Genomic DNA, 17,883 nt, shown 5'->3' with positions numbered 1-17,883 from the left:
GGTCAACTCCCCTAGAAATCTGCGCAAAATTTCATGATTTAGAGTGTTCAAAAACACGTTTTTCAACTTAAGCCTCGATTTGTTGTTACCACGTAAAAAGGTCACCAATTTTGGTTATTTTGGGTTTTTGAAATTTTATGTGCTAGGTTTTTTTTACATATATTCGACCTGATTTTCGTCCTGATCCCGGCAAAATTGCGTAACTTTCAACAACCAAACGCGAATTTCCTTGTTGCAAGAAAAGGTCAACAATCAATTCGACAATGAAAATTTGGGTGTTTGTTGAACGTTGCGCAATTTTGCCGGGACCAGGACTTTTTATTGACCCTGACCTTTGACTTCTAAATTGGTCACTTTAGCCTCTTTAGGTAATTTTTGCTCTATTTTTTAATCTACCTCATCCCAGGACAGTTTCTGAAAAAAAAAAAAAATGCCGATTCTAAAACCGCAAACTCTGAGCCCCTCAAGCAAATTGAGAACCAATGCCAACAGAGCGTCAACACTGTTTATTTCAGACCATATATAGATTTAGGTAATAACGGAAGGGAAAGAGGCTTTCTGTTAATCTTGTCATAAAATTAGAAATATTTTTTTATTTTTAATTTAACATCAAACGTCAACAAAAAACAACAAATTTTTTCTGGTTCCTTTCATATTTAATCTAGTAAAAGTTCGAGGAAACGTTGTTTTCTTCATACAATTTTAATATAAATTTATAATTCTTGCAGGCTATACATTTTCAATATCATCCCATAAATTCGAAAGAGTGATGGCCTGATGGAAGACTTCCAACCTGCCTTTTGTGCTCAAGATTCCTGACGAATTATCGGATTTTGGCGTGTTTATTTGTTGACTCGACGGACGAACAGCTAGAAAAACATTTTGTGCCCTCTTTCTTGGAAACACGTTGTGTCGGGTATGTGAGGCGTGAGCGAGCGAGGGTGTCTCTTGGATACTCGGGCATCGTCATGGCGACGCTCCCCGGAGCGAAATAACAAGCCGGCGCTAATTTTCGTCTCGTCTGCTCTCCGTCACCGGCGCGGTAATTACGACGCATTAGAAAATGGGCTCGAGGAGCAGGCCGTTGAGGAACACAGGTCCACTTCCGCTCAGAGAAAACATCCCTTGCGACCAGCGACACAAATTGAAAATTGTTAGTAACGCTCCAGAAAGCATTAACGTGGGATATTGCATAAGATGCGCGGCACCCAAAGGATTGTTTTAAAATGGTAGCAATCGGTCGGGCTGGATTTAAAACTATTTAGGAAATGCTGATTTTTTTACTAGTAAGTGTTTTATTTTATAACGAATTAAAATATATTATTTATAAAATTTATTTTGATGCTTTAGTGATTTAACTTCAATTATTATATGAATTTACAACGATCAGAACATAATGAACCTAAATTTTAATTTCAAAAATGAGTTTTGATTTGAAACTATTTACTTTAAAGAATTCTAGAGTTTGTTAAATAATTAGTTACTGAACAAATTTCAAGATTAGTTGTGAAAAATGTCCACTAAAAATTAAGAGATCAAAAATATAAATATAAAAAATTGTAACCACTTTAAACAAAAATATAAATTAATTTTTTTAAAGGAAGAACTGCATCTGGAGCAGGGGTGGTGTCGCGGACTGCAAGCGAACGAGCGGCTTTCGCGGCACCACACGCTGTCGAGCGCGAGACAGCGCGTTGACTGGCCTAGTCCGGCGCAGGACCGCCTCGACCTGGCCCTTTCGGCCAGGTACCACCACTCCAACGACCTTTTCGTGCCTCCAGGCTACTTCTACATGCAGCCTGAAACGCTCGGCGAGCAGACATGGTAATAAAAACTACTCTTTCCAACAAATAAGAGAGAATGTGGGATCTAACTTTTTTTTGTGTCGTAAAGTGATAATTATTAATTATATTTTAACTATAATATAATAGCTATACTGTTAGTAAAATGTATAGCACTTCAGTTCTGATTTTTAAAAACTACAGTTCTTAAGAAATGTTATATAAAATAATTGTTCTAAAATGCAAAAAATTTAAATTAAATAAAAATGCCTTAAATTGACAATTTAAAATTATTTGAATTAATTTATAAAATTTTACTTATATATCTTCTGGAATTTGTGAAATAATAATAATATGAAACTTTTATTAAAAAAATTATGATTTTTAGGAGGGTATTACGAAACCAGTTGCCGCATTTTTTGTACGAGAGGGAGCTGCACGAGCGGCACCCTCTGCAGGTCAGGCCGCACCAGCAACGAAACCTGGCGCACGAGGTCAAGGCCGACCCAAGCAGTGACCACCTCGTGCTCACCAGGCCAAACTACCACCGTCGCGATGACGGCGCCTTCTTCAAAGTTTAAATTAAATAAACCAAAAAAATGAAAGTTTAAATAGATTTACTTTTTATTTATTCAGAATTTCCACTGCAAAAAATTAGGACACAAATTGGAGTTTGAAAATTGGGATATGGATTATAATTCTGGTAATTTGCTTCTGTAAAAATTATGCATTGAAATAAAATTTGCCTTGATTTGATTTGCAAATTTTCGTAAGACAGATCCTAAAGTAGATACCAATAATTGTTCGTTATCTAGTTTTAGGCATGTTATAAATATTTAAAAAGTGGAAATAATTTGTTATTGGAAATTGTTAAAATTTTGTGATTTCATGCATAAACATTTTTTTAGTTCCTGAAAAATTAAACAATTGAAAAGGAAAACCGAGGAATGAAAAGAGTTGCGTACAAATAAACACCCCTGTTGATCAGAAGGGGCGTCCTTTTATTAATGTTTAATTAATAACAGAGATAATCGGAGTAGCATAATAATAATGATCATAATAACTAACAACGGTTATTTTTTCTCATATTAAATTCAGCTATCATCTGATAAAGAGGTTGCAATTTAGTAGTTTTGTTCTTTCGTTCCCTGCTTACTGCAAAATCAGAAACAGCGGACGCAATCGTGTATTCATCATCAATATATTATTTTTCTCATAGAGCTTGTGTGTGTGTGTGTGGTGTGTGTGTGCCTCGAATCAGAGCAGTAGGAGCCGGCAGGCAGGGAAACCGAATTAGACTCTCACTTGCGTGACAATTTTGAGCAGCGACTTCAGACACGTTATTCAATTTTGGCATGCGTATGTTCACTCACAGGACTATGCATAAATGCTTTGCACAAAACACGGGCAGACAAGATTCCGAATAGCAAATAAGTACGCAAAATCTTGGCTTCCGATCTCACGAACGTAAAACGTTTCGCCCATTTTAGTTTGCGAGCAAGGAAATTAAAAAGCAAAAAATAACCGATCGCGCGCGCGGTAAAACCTGAGCAAGCCGTCTCTCCATTTCAACACTATAGACTTATGGAAATTAATTAAAAAGACACAAATCAAACTCGAAGGCACTTTGCTTACCTCGCAATTAAAACCAACCAACTACGTTTTGTGTGTTTCGGGGAAGGTGGGCCGAAAAAACGATCAAAAAGTTGAGATTGGAAAGAATTTGAAACCAAGGTTCGCTGGAAGTGCAGGAAAACCTCTGCGAATTGACGCGTTTAGAGTCACGACTACAAAACAATCACCTTTTTTACGATTTAAAAACAATTATGATCAATATAATACAAAACCATCAGAATTATTTACAGTCAAATTTTATCGCTCGCGAACCCTGGTTGGAACCCGCACAGAAACGGACAGCGGAAAGAAATACAAAGGAAAGTTATAGATCTGCTCTCTTGCCTCGGCGTGCCTGTCAAAATCTGGGGGAGAGAGAGAACGAGAGAGGAAAGGAGAGGCGCGAATCACTGGCTCCTCAGTTCTCGGCCGATGCTGTACGACACAATCTTGTTCCAGTCTATCTTGGTGCGGGTGACCGGCAGCTGGCGGCGCAGCGCCTTGAACGTCGTGTCCGACATTGTCTGGTAGTTTTCCGAGATGGCCTGCTGGTACTCCCGCTCCGCCTCCTCCACCAACTTCACCCACTCCTTCGCCATCTGAGCCTCATTCTGAAAATCACACAATCGAAAAACCTTCTGTTAGACAGATTATTTACAAAATTAATAAATATTTAGAAAGGAAAATCGATAAAGGGTGATTCCACGAGAGATTTGATAAGGCCAGAAAAATTGTAATGTATTTTTCCTGAAAATCGGGGTTGATTTTGGAGAAACAGGCCTCTTGGCGTTCACAAAACTGAGAATATTTAGTAAGCTACAACATAAAACTTTGTGCTATAAGATGCATGAAGAAATCCTTCAATTTTTTTAACTTTCCAAATTCGAGAATGTTTAAAAAATCTCCTTTATTTTTTAATGGCAAAAACACTTAATTTTTTATGTGTGTCAACGTGCCTAGAAAATTTCAAGATGGCACAATTTTTATTTTATGAGATACGGAGGGTCAAATGTTGAGAAACGAGTGTTTTAGAGTTCCAGCGAATTGTGAGAAAATAAAAATAGCTTGATAGGTCAATTTTAGCCAGCAGACAATTTGCCACTTGACACACGCCTGACGGACTCGGTTTTAGTTCAATTTGCAAGATCTGCGAACCGTTGGAACCAGGGCTGGGCATTGGAATAATTTTTTTTTGCAGATCAGTTTTTTGCAGGTTTTAAGCTGTTAGTTTCTCCTGGGCTATTGATTTTTGCCTTTTTAGCTCTCGTGCCAACTTTTATTTGGCGAAATTTTAATTAAAATTGTTTTAGATATTTTTTTACGAAACAATAATTTACAAATAAATACCCCAGACTTTCAGATACCGTTTAACAAAAGTTTTGATGGTAAAACTGGTCAATTTCGAGTTCTTTATATGAAGTGCAATAAACCGCACGAAACTGGTAAAAACCACAAAAGTTAGGGAAACTCTCTGGGAGGTTCCCAGCTCTGTTTGGAACAGCCAGGCCGGCTAAAAAATGACTCAATTTCGAATATTCTTTCTTTATAAAAAAGTCTCGTCTCCTTTTTAGAAAGTAAAACAAGATGAAGTAAGAAAATATCAATTTCACAATACCATTTGCTCTCACGTCTGACGAGAACACCGCCGCTAATCGATAAACAAATTTAACAACCATGCAGAGTTATCTAGCAATGATGATTAAAATCTCAAGCCATAAATAGTCAATTTAGCGAGCGTTTTCATTGCTGGTGTCATTCAAAGCATTAGAAAGCTGTCAATCTAAATGATTCAGATGTTATCTGCCGCCCAATTAAAGTAATCTCTCTTTTCGCTGCCTTAAGTCAAAAAGTCTATTTATTTTTTTTATCTGTAAGGCCAACGAATAGAGACGCAAACAAATAATCTCTTCAAATGAATAAGAGCAATTCTTCAAATTTTAAAAATATTACAAACTTCCGCAATACAGTTAAAATCCCTGAAATTCAATACGTTTTTTGCAATAGTTAATGTGGTGCGGATTTTAAATCAGGCTAAATTACGGTTGATGCGCTTCACGCAGGGTTTTTCACCACTGGATTTTACTCAATTTTTACAAATTTCTTGCGCGAGAAATAAAATTTTTAAACCTTCCCCTGTGAAAATCCAAAATTTAATGTCGGAGTGGTCAAAATTTCCTCTGCTGCGCAGATTTTTTTTTTAAATTTCTATCTTCTGCCCGGATTTCTAAAAATTTATCTATAAATTTTTCAAGTTGAGGTCAGGAGCAAATAATTAGAAAATTATTTGAAACTTGCAATCAAAACTATTTTTACCAACGCAAAGCATTTTTTAAAAAAATATGCGCGTTTTTTGCAACCTTGTGTGTTTCAGGCACAAACAGTTCCAAACCAGAACTTGCAAGATTATTTTTCCCTCCTGTAACCACCAATTCTGGTTTCAAATCCAGATCACTGACCAATATCACAGTTTATTTTTTTATTCCTTGGGCGTGCAAGATTTCCAGTTAATTTAAGAATCTTAAAAATTCAAATCAAAACTCACCGAAATAAGCAGGGGAGCTTTGACTTCCTTTGAGCTGACCAGCTGGACGTTTCCGTCCTCGTAGTAGTGAACTTGCACCTTGAGAACGCCTCTGAGCTCAGCAGACCCTGAGCCAGGGCTGAAGGTCAGCGTCCACTGGGCACGCCAACGGCCATTCCTAAAAAATACGTCATTAGCTCCAGAAAATTAGGTCAATAAATTAAAGAGTTACCAGAAGTTTTTGGGCTGGAACTGGTGGTCCTCTGTGCACGCAACCAACGTGATAGAGCCGCTGCCGCTCTTGGCAAACACGCTGCTCACGCCGTGCTTGTAGTGGTTCGTCGTGTACTGGCTCAGCTCTGAGTCGAGCGCCGACCGCCATGACTCAGCCGCAGCGTCTGCTTCCAAAGGCTGAAAAAAGTCGAATTTATGGGGTTTTAAATTTGTTGCTCAATTGTGTGTCCAGAAGGAACAAAAAAATGAGGTGTATAAATAGTATTAAAATCATAATCAAAGGTGGTAAGATTTAATTGAAATCGAAATTTTTCATAAAACGCTACCTCAAAATCGGTGGCCTCCTTTCTCAGGTGGTCATACTTGAAACTCTGCTTCGACCTGGGGTCAAAGAACCGGCCTCCGCCAAGGTCGTTGTGGTCCGTGATCAGACAGTATTGGTCAGCTGAACCAACTCTTACTGGAGTCAACTGGTCCTTGTTGTACTGCGAAAAGGCCCTAAAACCAAATTTATTCAATATAAAAAAACTTTTCTTTTAATTTCTTAAATATTCACAGCAGTAAAATTAAAACAATAAAATAATAAAATTGTGGTTTACCCTGAGGCACCTTCCTTCAACAAAGTGTCGTTGTTTAGGAGCACCCTGACGTCTGTAATAAACATGGACGAAATTTAATTTGAGCTCATGTGAGAAAAATTCGAAAATAAAACTCACCATTAAAGACTTCGTTGAATTCTCCAGGTGGCGAGTGGAGAATGAAATCGGAAGCGATCCGCACCTAAAACGACAATGTTATCAAAGCTCGAGCGGTGACTAATAAGGGGCGTAACTCGGGTGGGTGTTTCTTTCGCTTCCAACGCTTCCAGCTCGGAAAAAGAGCTATCGGTTCGGACGCTGGAAGCTCGGGACACAAAATTTCTTACACACCCTCCAAATAACTCAAAAATGCCCGTGTTTGTACAGCAAACCGGCTAAAAACAAGCCGAGCGACAGTGACAGCCGCGGCAGTCCTACATTCGGAGCCGCCCCGGATGACATTGAAGCCACGGGTTAATAGAAAATTCAGTCGAAAATCCGGAAAAAATATCTAGTCGGCGATTGGCAACCGGGCTGGGGCTAATAAGTCGAGTTTGTCACCTTTTCCGAGTCGGAAATCGGCTGGTCGTGGTCACCTGCGCTGTCAGTCGCCATTTTCCTTCAGGCGGATGTGGGAGGGGAGTCACTACTGCCAACCAAATGTTCTACACAAGTTAAGCATTGCAGCCACCCGTTCTGCCAAGGTCGCGGCCGAGTCGTAGACACAACCAACGGGAGCTGTGGGTTCACTGACCGGCACAAGTCGCAATAATTCTCAGCGTGCTTGGAATATCTTGTTTGCCATTTCTAGAGACAGCACGAGCTTAGCCATTTTGCTATTGCGAATAACTTCTGCGAGGCCATGAAATGATTTCAAATAAAGTTCATAAGAAGGAATAACTCGGAATTAGAATTGGCATATACGCATTAATTAAAATTTGCGTATTTGGCCCGTAAAATTTGTTCATTATTTTAAATAGACTGGGAAAAATTTATGAAAACTATTAGAATCGTTGGGTATATTAAGAAGTTAATCAAATTGATAGTTCAAATATTTTGTTATACATAAAATTGAATTAAGAGATCCTTATATTAGAATCGAAAGTCAAAGTTTGCCAATTTACTCCGTTATTTACTGCACTTGACTATATTTTCATGGCAGATTTCAATTCCTCTTGTCAACATCTTTCCAACGAAGCATAAATCTTCGTGGGGAAACTATTTTCGGGAAATAAAATGACATTTCAAGTGGGGAGACGGTAAAAAGCATGCCAACTTTGCAGCTTTCTCAGAAATTGACAGCGTCAATTTGTTTTTTAACTGTATTCTTATAGGAATCGTGCATTGGCAATAGGAATTAACCAGGGTTACACAGAATCAATCCTATTTAAAAGAATTTCATATTAAAACAACAGAAATGCTCAAACTTGTCGGATTTATTAACATTTTCTTTTCTTTTTTTTTTCTTTGAATCAGAGCGCTTTAGTTCAACCCAATTCAAACAACAAGAGATTTCAGAATATTAGAAGTTAATATCACTAAACAGTCTTTGTTGGTCTTCTCTTCTCCTGTTTGTATTATTTTTCGTCTTCCATTTTGGCCTCTCGTCCGGGCAGAAGAGTAATGAACAAATTGTTGTGTCGCATAATAGGTATACTATTGCTTGTTCGTTTGGTTGATTCGTGGAGTTTACGTCGCAGACCAACTCCCACTTGCTCACATAAATCCAAAGCTGCAGCGTTGGCATAATTCACGCACAAGGGAAAAATGTGCTCACGCCAACAGACATCACAGGCAGCTTTCTGCCAACATGAGGATCACGCACGATCGGTTGACAGTGACTTCTCCTCAGCACCTTATCATGTCTTCTCGTGGTCCTTCTTCGAAAATGAGAACAACGCTGATTTTGACTGGGCCGGCATAAACTTCAAACTCGAGGACTCGCCAGGCACAGGGTTTAGCTGGAATTCATTCATCAATTAATACAGAGTCAAATTAATAATAAAACGGAGTAAAAACAGGACGTTTCGATTATTTTTAGTTAATTTCAAGCTAAGAAAAACTTGGCTCAAGTCAGATTAGAAAATTTATTTGTAGAATTTTTCTGTATTTTTGAATGATTCTGGAAATATTTTCGGTCACATTATAAGATTCAGATGATTTTAAATATTAAATATCAACAAGAAGAGGGAGAGCTTAAAAATTTAATTTTAAAACAATGAACTCAGGAAAATTTGCAGAATAAATTTGAAAAAATTAAGATACACGAAATTAAAAATATTTTAAACGGAAACTGAGTTAGAAAATTAATTTTTAGCAATATTTTCCTTTTTTAACTTACCTTTACAAAAAATATAATTTTTTTTGTTTAAACTATCGAGAAAAAAATAATAAATGTTGAGAAAAAAACACTTCGATTTTAAAAGGCCTAATTTTTACAGACAGCTTGAGAGTAACATCAATCTTGCAAGAAAAATCACAGTTTTAGTGAATTTAAATTCGGTTTTAGAAAATTTTATAACGCGATTTCTAAATCAGAATTTGAGGACTCGTAAAATCCCGCATTAAAGGACACAGCCGAGAGAAAACTCGTAATTTGGCGCCAAAAAATTTAATTACCTGTGCAGATAAAACGCGTGGAACTTGTTGCACCGTAACCATCGTTTGGGTGCCGCCAAAGGTCGATTTTTTGTGGTTTTTGGTCTCGGCCAGGTCGCTCAGTCTGATTAGGGTTCCTGTGGCATTGGGAAAAACGGTAATTTTGGCTGGAGACGCAGGTTGGCGGGCGTTCCAACCTTTAGACTTGTTGGCTCGCAACGCGTCCGCCTCCATCTGCGAGCCGATGGCCATGGAGGCGGTGGAAGGGTGGGCCGCGGCCGCGTCCCCCAGGGCAGAGTGCGGCCGCGCGCCTAGCAGTCCGACGGCCGCCCTGTTCGTCACCAGGAGGCTCTCGCCGGCTTTCGTTCCGTTCAGACTCGAGTTCTCTTTGTAAGACCCTGCTTTCCTCTTTTTCGCCAACTGAAATTTAAAAAATGGGAATTGATTAATTAAAATTTAAACCAAAAGAAATAATTTTATTTCATAAATAAGTAGTGATATTTATTCGTAGTTTTTGTCTGTATTTAATTTACCTAAAGCAGTTAGTTGGTAGTGTGATTGCTAGAAATTTCAAAATGATAAAAATGGAAAGGAAAAATTGTAGCACAGTCAGTTGATTTTGTCTGGGAAATAATTGAATACAAGGGAACGTGTATACTTTCGTCAAATTCAAGAACATGAGCAATAAAAAGTTTCAACCTCACATCATATTCGTGTGACGAAGCAAAAAATTAGTTTCAAACCTTTTAGGGTTTCCTATGTTAATTATAATATGAAATTTGACAATTTTCATCCAATTGTGATGAATTTTGGTGTGCAGAATTGCAGGCTCTGGCTCCTTGATGAGGCGCATATATGTGATATTTGAATTTAATATTACTACATCCTGATTTTTACGTATCATAGCTCCTTAATAAATAAAAATATTAAAAAAAAAAACTTACGAGATAGCACTATTTTGGTACTATATGAAGCATTTTTACCGTAATTTTATATTTTATTAAAAATCGAATTCATTCTTCTCGAATTTTCGTGTTAAGCAGAATTTTACTCTTGAAAAAAGGCTGATATTTTGAGCTTGTGAATTTTTGTGAGGGAAGGTTAAATCACAGGGAAGGCGAGTGTCGGGGTGAAGCAAAATTTGTCACTCGTTTCCTTTTAGATCAGCAATTAGTTGATGCCAGACGCTTTTGACAATAATTAATTGCATATTGCAGCTAATAATGGGGAAGGAATTTGTTTTGAAGGTTCATTACTGCTATAGAGGCCTGCAAAACAGCGGCTGCACAGTACAAGGACATGGTAATTATATTTTCCTCTCAAACTTTCCGTTCCGAGAAAATCCAAGCAGAGCTGAGCCATTTGATTATTTAGATATAATTTTCATTTTCTTGCTCACGCAAAAATTGCTCTTTCAAAGCTGTAAATAGAACAGAGCTAATTTTCTTGCAAAAATATGTAATACGCACACATTTCTCCATAAAAATTCAGGAGAGTTTAGTTCAGAGCCTGTAAAAAAATATTTCGTCCTTAAATTGGACCAACTTAATTTTGAAATGCCAATTCTTGAAGTTTTTCATTAGATTTGTGAAACTAGAATTTTCAACACAATTGAGAAAATTGTTTTAAAAAGATAATTTCATCTATGAAAACCCTAATTCCTAGTCCAAATGAAGACTATAATCAAGTAATAATTACTTATTGGCAGGAAACTTAAATCCCTGATTTAAGGAATTTGGTAAAAAGATACAGAAAAGAAGGGAATCTCACGAGCACTTGTTGCTGAGGCACCTGCTGCGGCTTCTTGGGCGTGACCCGGTGGTTTTTGTGCTTACGATGCCTGACCAGTTTGAGCCTGTACTTGACCTTGCCCTGGCGGAGACGCCGCGCCACCACCGCCCGTCCACGCGCCTTTTTCCGCTTTCCCACGTCCTGGATGAGCGGCTGCACTGGCTGTGTCCGCGCAGGGGCAATTATTTTGACCGTGTCGGGCGGGAAACCGAGGTTGTCGAAGCCGATCTCTTTGTTGTTGTTTTCTTTCGAGTGCACCAGACACTGAATCTTGCGCCGCAGCACCTGCAGCCCGCGGTTTATGCCAAGGTAGCCGCCAAATTTGCGCAGATTGCTTGTGTTGCACACCTATTGAGGAAAACAAATCTTGAGTTAATTAGTAGCAAAAGATAATGGAAAGTTTTGATGCATTTATCAACAAAATTGGTAGGGTTTGCAAGGGTAATTTAATTTTTAATTTAAAAGATCTGGTTATAGCAAATCGCAAGATAAACAACTACAATTAATTCAAATAAAGGTCAAATGAGGATATTATATTTATTTTCATTTTCATAGAAAGGAGCCAAAAATGCGTGACATTTTAAAAACTAGATGAAATGACAAGCGTCTATCAAAGACAGATTTTAGATATTTCGGTTAATTTAAAAAGCTATAAAACTCGTGTTCACTCAGTCAATTAAAAAGAAACGGAGTTATAAAAATATTATTAAATATCTGATTGTGAGTTACGAACTATTACAAAAACTAAAAATTGGTGTCAGTAAAACTGTAAACGATATCTATTACAATGAATAGTTTAAATAAGTCATGAGGTTGGGAGATTCACTAATATGCGAAATCGTTTTTAAATTTTAATTTTTACCATAAAAATTGATAAAAAAAATACATTTCAATATTTAAGTTTTCAAACTAATTTTATTTGCTTTAATTTAATTTTTAAAATTAAGGCTGGCGTTTACCCAGATTCACAAATGTTAAATTTGGCAAAGCTGGAGAATATTCAGTTCTTCAGTTCAGTTGAAAATTAATTAGGAAGTAATTTCCTGCTTTTTCAAAATGTGCAGCTGAATCTTTGTTTCATCTGATAAAATTGCTTATTTTGTCCTTTCCTGACTTCATCCTAGTGGCAAATTTACTTCTCCTCTCTATAGATATTCTTTTCATACTGAAATATTTAAAAAAAATAACTAATTAGGACCATCTACGAAAATTCGTTGTAAAACCTTCATAATGAGATATGATCTCTATAACAGAAAATTTGTCATTTTCATTCCTAATCATTGCAATCCAGAATGCATTTGGTTTTTCTCGGGAAAATTAATTTTTTTTATAAAAAATGGCTTGATAAATCTGCGAATTTTACTGTTATAAATTTTTGTACCATGAGGGGTTTTGGAGCTGGCGGTCTGCAGTCGAGGGCGTCGTCGATGGGCCAGCGTTCAGGCGGTTGCAGCTTGTGCGGCATCTGGAAGTCCCCGAGAATGGGCCTTCTCAGCACTTCCGAGCTTGGCGACGCCCACAATTTTGGGAAAGGCAATTCCAAAAATTCGTGGTTGGCAATTGGGTAGTCCTCGAGCGATATTTCCGCGTTGGCAAACGAGCCGTTAATAATGCGGCCGTTTGGCCGGCCAGCCGCCTCCTCTTCTTCCTCCTCGATCACAACGTCGCCGTCTTCCTCCACCTGGCTGCTGCTCGCCTCCTTTTTGAGCTTGTGTTGCGCTTTGTGCTGCGCCAGCAGGTCGTCGAACAAACGCGTTCGCATCGGCACAGCCCTAAAAAGATAATAAGAAAATGGATTGGATTTTTTTTTCAGTAATTTTTCTCGCAATGATATTAAATTCAAAGATCAATTGATTGGTGGTGGGATGAAAAAACGACTATCTTAACTGCGCAGAGCAAAGAACGTTTTAAAAATCGAAAGTAGTTTTTTTATTTTAATTTTTACCAGTCGGAATTTTTAATAATTTGTTACTGTTGACCATTATCTTGACATGAGCTTCAGGTAGAAAGAAAATTATAGAAAAATTGAGAAGCACGTAAAGAATTTATTAATTTATACGCGTTAAGGAATAAATCGAATTTTTTCTGTTTTTCATTTCATGTGCGAGAATTGGTAAAAATAGGTCAAAACTTGTCGGGAAACTCATTAATTTTAGTAAGAAAATTATTGTGACTTAAATTTTAAAATGAATCTTAATAGAGAAAAATGCAAGAATTTAATAGCTTTGACAACTAATAATTGAAGCGTAAAAACGATTTCTTGAAATTTTTTTCAATGAGAATTTATTAAAATGTGTCCTTAAAACACACGCGGCCGAAGAAAGTGCCGATAAAATGCAAAAAAAAGTTAAAAAAAATATACGCGAAAAGACAAATTATATATTTTTCCCCTATAGAACTTTTGTGATATTAGAAGTTGCCTTTGAAAATAGCTTTAATAAGAGTGTGTCGAATTTTTGGCATAGTTAAAGGAAATTTTTGTCAAAGGGACAGAGTTTCGAGTTGCGGGGTTCTCAAGAATTTAAACTCGTCTCGTTTTTCGTTTTCACTCGTAAATGTGGGTGCAGCCGGACGCATAAAACGATCGCGGAGTTAAAATTCTCAGCAGTTTATACTGTGGTGAGAATTTTGTTTTGGAGGTTAAGTAAGGCCTGCAGCACAGAAACAGCTGCTGTGCAGTACAAGAGCGTGTGGTAATAATTTTCATTAAATTTGTTTCATTTTTAGTCACCCATTCCTTGTTGTTCGCTTATGGGTGTTGACAATGAAAAAACGATGTTTTCAAATAAATGTATTTTACAAAAATTGGCATCAAAACGTAAAAACTTGAATTTAAATTAAGTATATGGGTTAGATCGAGAAAGACAATTGCTGCGTCATTTGTGACGTCACGTTGCTTGCAAATTTGGCCTCTAACAATTTGTTAGCGTCTTAGTTATTTAAATAAAATACAAAAATTTAATGCGATTTACAGAAACCCAAGGAATTCATGGAAATTCAATAAAAAAGTAAAAGGGCAGTGTTGAAAAGCTGAAAAATCCAAAGTTATGAATATTCTTGCAGTGCGTGAGCAGCTTTCTGCGACGTTCATTGAACAGAAAACACAACAATGCAATTCTCGGTGTCTTAAAAACTGTCGTAACTTTTAAGCTTTTTCTTTTAAAAACAAAACTTTCTTATTATTTTTGCAGCACAAAAATTGGTCAGGAGACAAGATTTAAAATTAACTGTCACGCAGATAACCTTCCGCCCATAAAATAAACACTTTTTATACCTTTTGAGAACGAGGGAATGGATCCTGCAGGTGAGGGCCCTGAGGCAGTTGGTTTTGGTCTGTTCGTTCCACACGCCGCAGTGGATATCCGGGTTGTAGCCAGCGGCGGTCTCCACCCTGCGCCTCTTCTCAGGCGCCTCGGCCTTGTTTGAGCGGCCGCGCTTTCGGCTCTTCTCCGTCTTGACCACGACGGCAGGGACTTCCGGCTGCGAGGGTGGCGAAAGCGGCGCCTCGGCGAACCTGGCCGCGGCCGCCACCAGGATTGACTGTTTGCCCATGACGGGCAGCACCTTCGGCGCTTTCGACACCACGGGCGGGGACGGCTGCTTGACTGACACCTCGGGCTTTGGTTCCTCTTTTATTTTGTACCTTTTTAACATCCCATTGTGCGCTTTTGCTGTAAACATGCAGAGTTTCCAGTTGAAAAGTCGTGGACTTTTATTATTAAAGATGGGGGAAAAAATAGTAATACTGAACGCAGGAATCTTTTTCTGCAAATCCTTCATAAAATATTAAATTTATTTTTAGTAAAATTCAGAAATGAAATTTTTTTATTTTAAAAACATTTAAAATAAAAAATTGTGCATTACGACGTAGAACAAAAATATCTCCAACGTTATTTTTCTTACTTGTAAACACGTGCAATCATTACAAAAGATTTCTTTTCATTATAAAAAAAAAATTAAAAAAATCTTTGAGGACCAAATTATTTGGGAAAGTTCTAGCTCATCAGCAAAAGTTTCAGTTAATGACCATGCAAATTCTCGCACTATAAATAATGGGAGAAATGAACTCTGGGAGGGTTGAAGGACGAGCGGTGGGGGTGGCAACGGTACAAAAAACGTGATTATATTTTAGGCCCGGCCTGTCCCAGAGGAGAACAAATTCGTGAGTGTCACAGACCTATGTGTTGTTGCAAGAAGGGTATCTTGACGATTTTTTGGCAGTACTCGCAGACCGCGGCGACGAACGGGTCGACCTCGGGACAGTGGCCGAAGAGGTGGTGGTCTGGAATGAGACAACAGTGAACCAAGGAGGGCCACGGGCCATCTGGCGGCTTACCCTTGAGAGGAAGGCGCTTGCAGTGGGCCGTCGGCTTGGAGGCATCGTCGTCCGGACTGTCCACGCCGTTCAGGTCGTCTGCAAACAACAACAACAAAAGAGTCAATACACACCGTGGGCTACTTTCCATGCCCTGGCATGTTAGGCCGGTCCGGCGGTCGGGCCGCCGGCCCACGCCGCCCGGGCCCCGCCCGGCCGCGGCCCGGCCCCTTGCACGGGCCCTCGACTCACCCTCCGGCCTGTCCCGGCCCATTCGGCGCATCCATTTAGCCCAATCCTGGCCCTCAAGACCAGACAAACTGCCTGCTTCGTCCATCTTACTGAAGCTTCTCAAAAACGCTTACTGGTGGCGCCGCGCTCACTCCGTCGACCAATCGCGGCGTGCCTTGTGCTCCGGTGTGGCGCGAATTCCCCAGCGCGCCACTCATGCCGACTCGCAATTTTTGCAGACGCACGGTCTGCTCTTCACCCAGACAGAGTAATTTTAGCAGATTTATGATTGACTGAGAAATATGTAATAATTCGGATTTTATCTGTTTTTAATGGTGAGAGTGTGAATTTCTACAAGAATTGTAGAGGGCTTCCCATTTTCCAGTATCTCGCCCGAATAACAAGGACCCTAACTTACCCTTATCGAGACAACGAGAAAAAATACATAATGCAAGTAATTTGAAATAATGAGGACGGTAGAAACAGGATATATGTCAATGAATTTGGAACATACTTTAACTCGATTGTTGGTTAATTTTTTGAAGAATTTTCATTGTTGTATTTATGACGCTTACCATAGGAGTCAAACAGTCATATATGAACACAACAATAACAATTCGATCCAACAACCGAGCTAACGGAATGTCGGTTCCTATAAAAAATTGTCTTTTTATCAAACAAACCGTCTAAAATACCCAACCCTTTGTGAGAACTTTCATCTGATCCCTACTTGAAATTTTGTTTTATTTTTTAATAATGAGAGGTTCCCTTAAGAGTCACGCACCGGTGGATAGATCTCAAAGAGAGGAATCAAAATCTGCCGAGAAATTTTGGTCAAAATTAAGCGCTGTTAATTTTGAAGCTCCACTTATCTACTGTATTTTAGTCTTTTACTTTGATAAAAACAAGATTTTTTTCAAAATTAATGCTTGAAATTATTTTTGTTTTGTTATATCACGATATCTTAAGACTTTCTGGGTTCGGTTGTCTGAATTCGTCAACCAAAAAACCTTAAAAACCAATAAAAAAATTTAACAAGCAAACATAGGTTTTAATTTTTGCTAATATCTCCCACACAAAAAATTAAACTAATTAAAAATCGCATCAAATGAAATTTCGAAAGCCGCTAAACTAACGGTCATAACTTTTTGCTTTGAAAAAATGAATTTATTTAAGTTCAAAACCATTTAAATATCTTCAAGACGCCAATACCTAATACAGTGGCAATGTTGTGCGTAACATGCAAAAATCAAACAGATTTATTAATTACGGTATATCTTATAGTAAAAAATAACTAGATTATTACATCTTGTAAATTGATCAGTATAAAGCTATGATTTTGCATTCAATTGGTTCAAAATTCAAGATTTTTTGTATCACGTACCTAGATTAGAATTGTCGGATTTAGATACCTGCCATAATATATTTTATTGGATGGTTATAATTCCAGATTTTTATGATTTAATTTATCAATAATGGAAGGCTAACTCCAACTTTTTACAGCATTGGCTGTTAAAACGCTCTTTAACCAGTAATAAAATTTAATTGCACTAATAAAAAGCTTAATTTCATAACTTACTTGTTCTTGTTATTTTATAATTTGGATTCTTTGCGCTTCTTACCTTACGTTTTTTTTTTTTTTTTTTTTTTGCTCTTTTTATCCCTGTCCGAGGACCGGAGGACCGGGAAGGGCGCGCACTGCACTTGCACGAATGCTGAAACCTGGGTCCCAATAACACCGCGAACGGATAACATGGGCGCACCAGGCCGCACAGGGACCCAGCTCACTCAAGGGCCACTTGCCTCCGCACCGAGGACTGCATTGAAACGCTAGACATTTGTCCCGTGAAGCCAAATCACGCATGCTGGAAAGGTGCAAACCAGCAAGTAGCGAGTCGGCGCCGGTGCGCCTCCCAGCCCGTTGAGCAATTTGAGCAATTCGAGTCACTAAACTAACCACTTTTTGCCATTTCTGACATTGGGTAGCCAGTATTAGATCTCCGAACTGCTCAAATACCTCTCATTGCTTTGACACTCCTGAGAGTGCCTTAACAATGCGAGCCAACGGGCTGGCTTTTTGCCGTTTGAAGTTAACTGGGAAATATTTTTCGGTAAGGCAAGAATAAAAAATGGCAAAATAAGGGAATATAATATTGACGAATAATTTATTATTTAACTTATTACAGCTTAAATTTACCTCAAAGAGTGAATATTTCCTTC

The 17,883-nt window shown here is 38.2% G+C and overlaps 3 protein-coding genes across 3 annotated transcripts; 1 reads left to right on the top strand and 2 right to left on the bottom strand.

Moving 5' to 3' along the window:
- Window positions 1-1,034: 1,034 nt before the first annotated feature.
- LOC135937812 (uncharacterized) lies at window positions 1,035-2,362 on the top strand. Its single transcript, XM_065481066.1, has 3 exons — window positions 1,035-1,153; window positions 1,601-1,824; window positions 2,170-2,362. Exons 1-3 carry the CDS (start codon window positions 1,064-1,066, stop codon window positions 2,360-2,362), a joined length of 507 nt encoding a protein of 168 aa, XP_065337138.1. The 5' UTR covers window positions 1,035-1,063.
- A 381-nt stretch (window positions 2,363-2,743) lies between these two features.
- Window positions 2,744-7,412, bottom strand: cpa (F-actin-capping protein subunit alpha). The gene is made up of 7 exons (XM_065479010.1): window positions 7,290-7,412; window positions 6,867-6,930; window positions 6,750-6,801; window positions 6,477-6,648; window positions 6,149-6,327; window positions 5,938-6,094; window positions 2,744-4,006 (listed from the first exon to the last, which is right to left on the bottom strand). Exons 1-7 carry the CDS (start codon window positions 7,341-7,343, stop codon window positions 3,803-3,805), a joined length of 882 nt encoding a protein of 293 aa, XP_065335082.1. The 5' UTR covers window positions 7,344-7,412; the 3' UTR covers window positions 2,744-3,802.
- A 734-nt stretch (window positions 7,413-8,146) lies between these two features.
- On the bottom strand, window positions 8,147-15,911 carry LOC135936375 (uncharacterized). Its single transcript, XM_065479169.1, has 9 exons — window positions 15,685-15,911; window positions 15,454-15,531; window positions 15,295-15,399; window positions 14,392-14,788; window positions 12,499-12,889; window positions 11,097-11,465; window positions 9,524-9,746; window positions 9,348-9,463; window positions 8,147-8,689 (listed from the first exon to the last, which is right to left on the bottom strand). The coding sequence occupies exons 1-9, from the start codon at window positions 15,767-15,769 to the stop codon at window positions 8,588-8,590; spliced, it is 1,866 nt and encodes a 621-aa protein (XP_065335241.1). The 5' UTR covers window positions 15,770-15,911; the 3' UTR covers window positions 8,147-8,587.
- Between the last annotated feature and the right edge of the window lie 1,972 nt (window positions 15,912-17,883).

Source organism: Cloeon dipterum, chromosome 2 (genome assembly GCF_949628265.1).
Source record: "Cloeon dipterum chromosome 2, ieCloDipt1.1, whole genome shotgun sequence".
NCBI lineage: Eukaryota > Metazoa > Arthropoda > Insecta > Ephemeroptera > Baetidae > Cloeon > Cloeon dipterum.
This window is presented reverse-complemented; position numbering and strand designations above follow the sequence as displayed.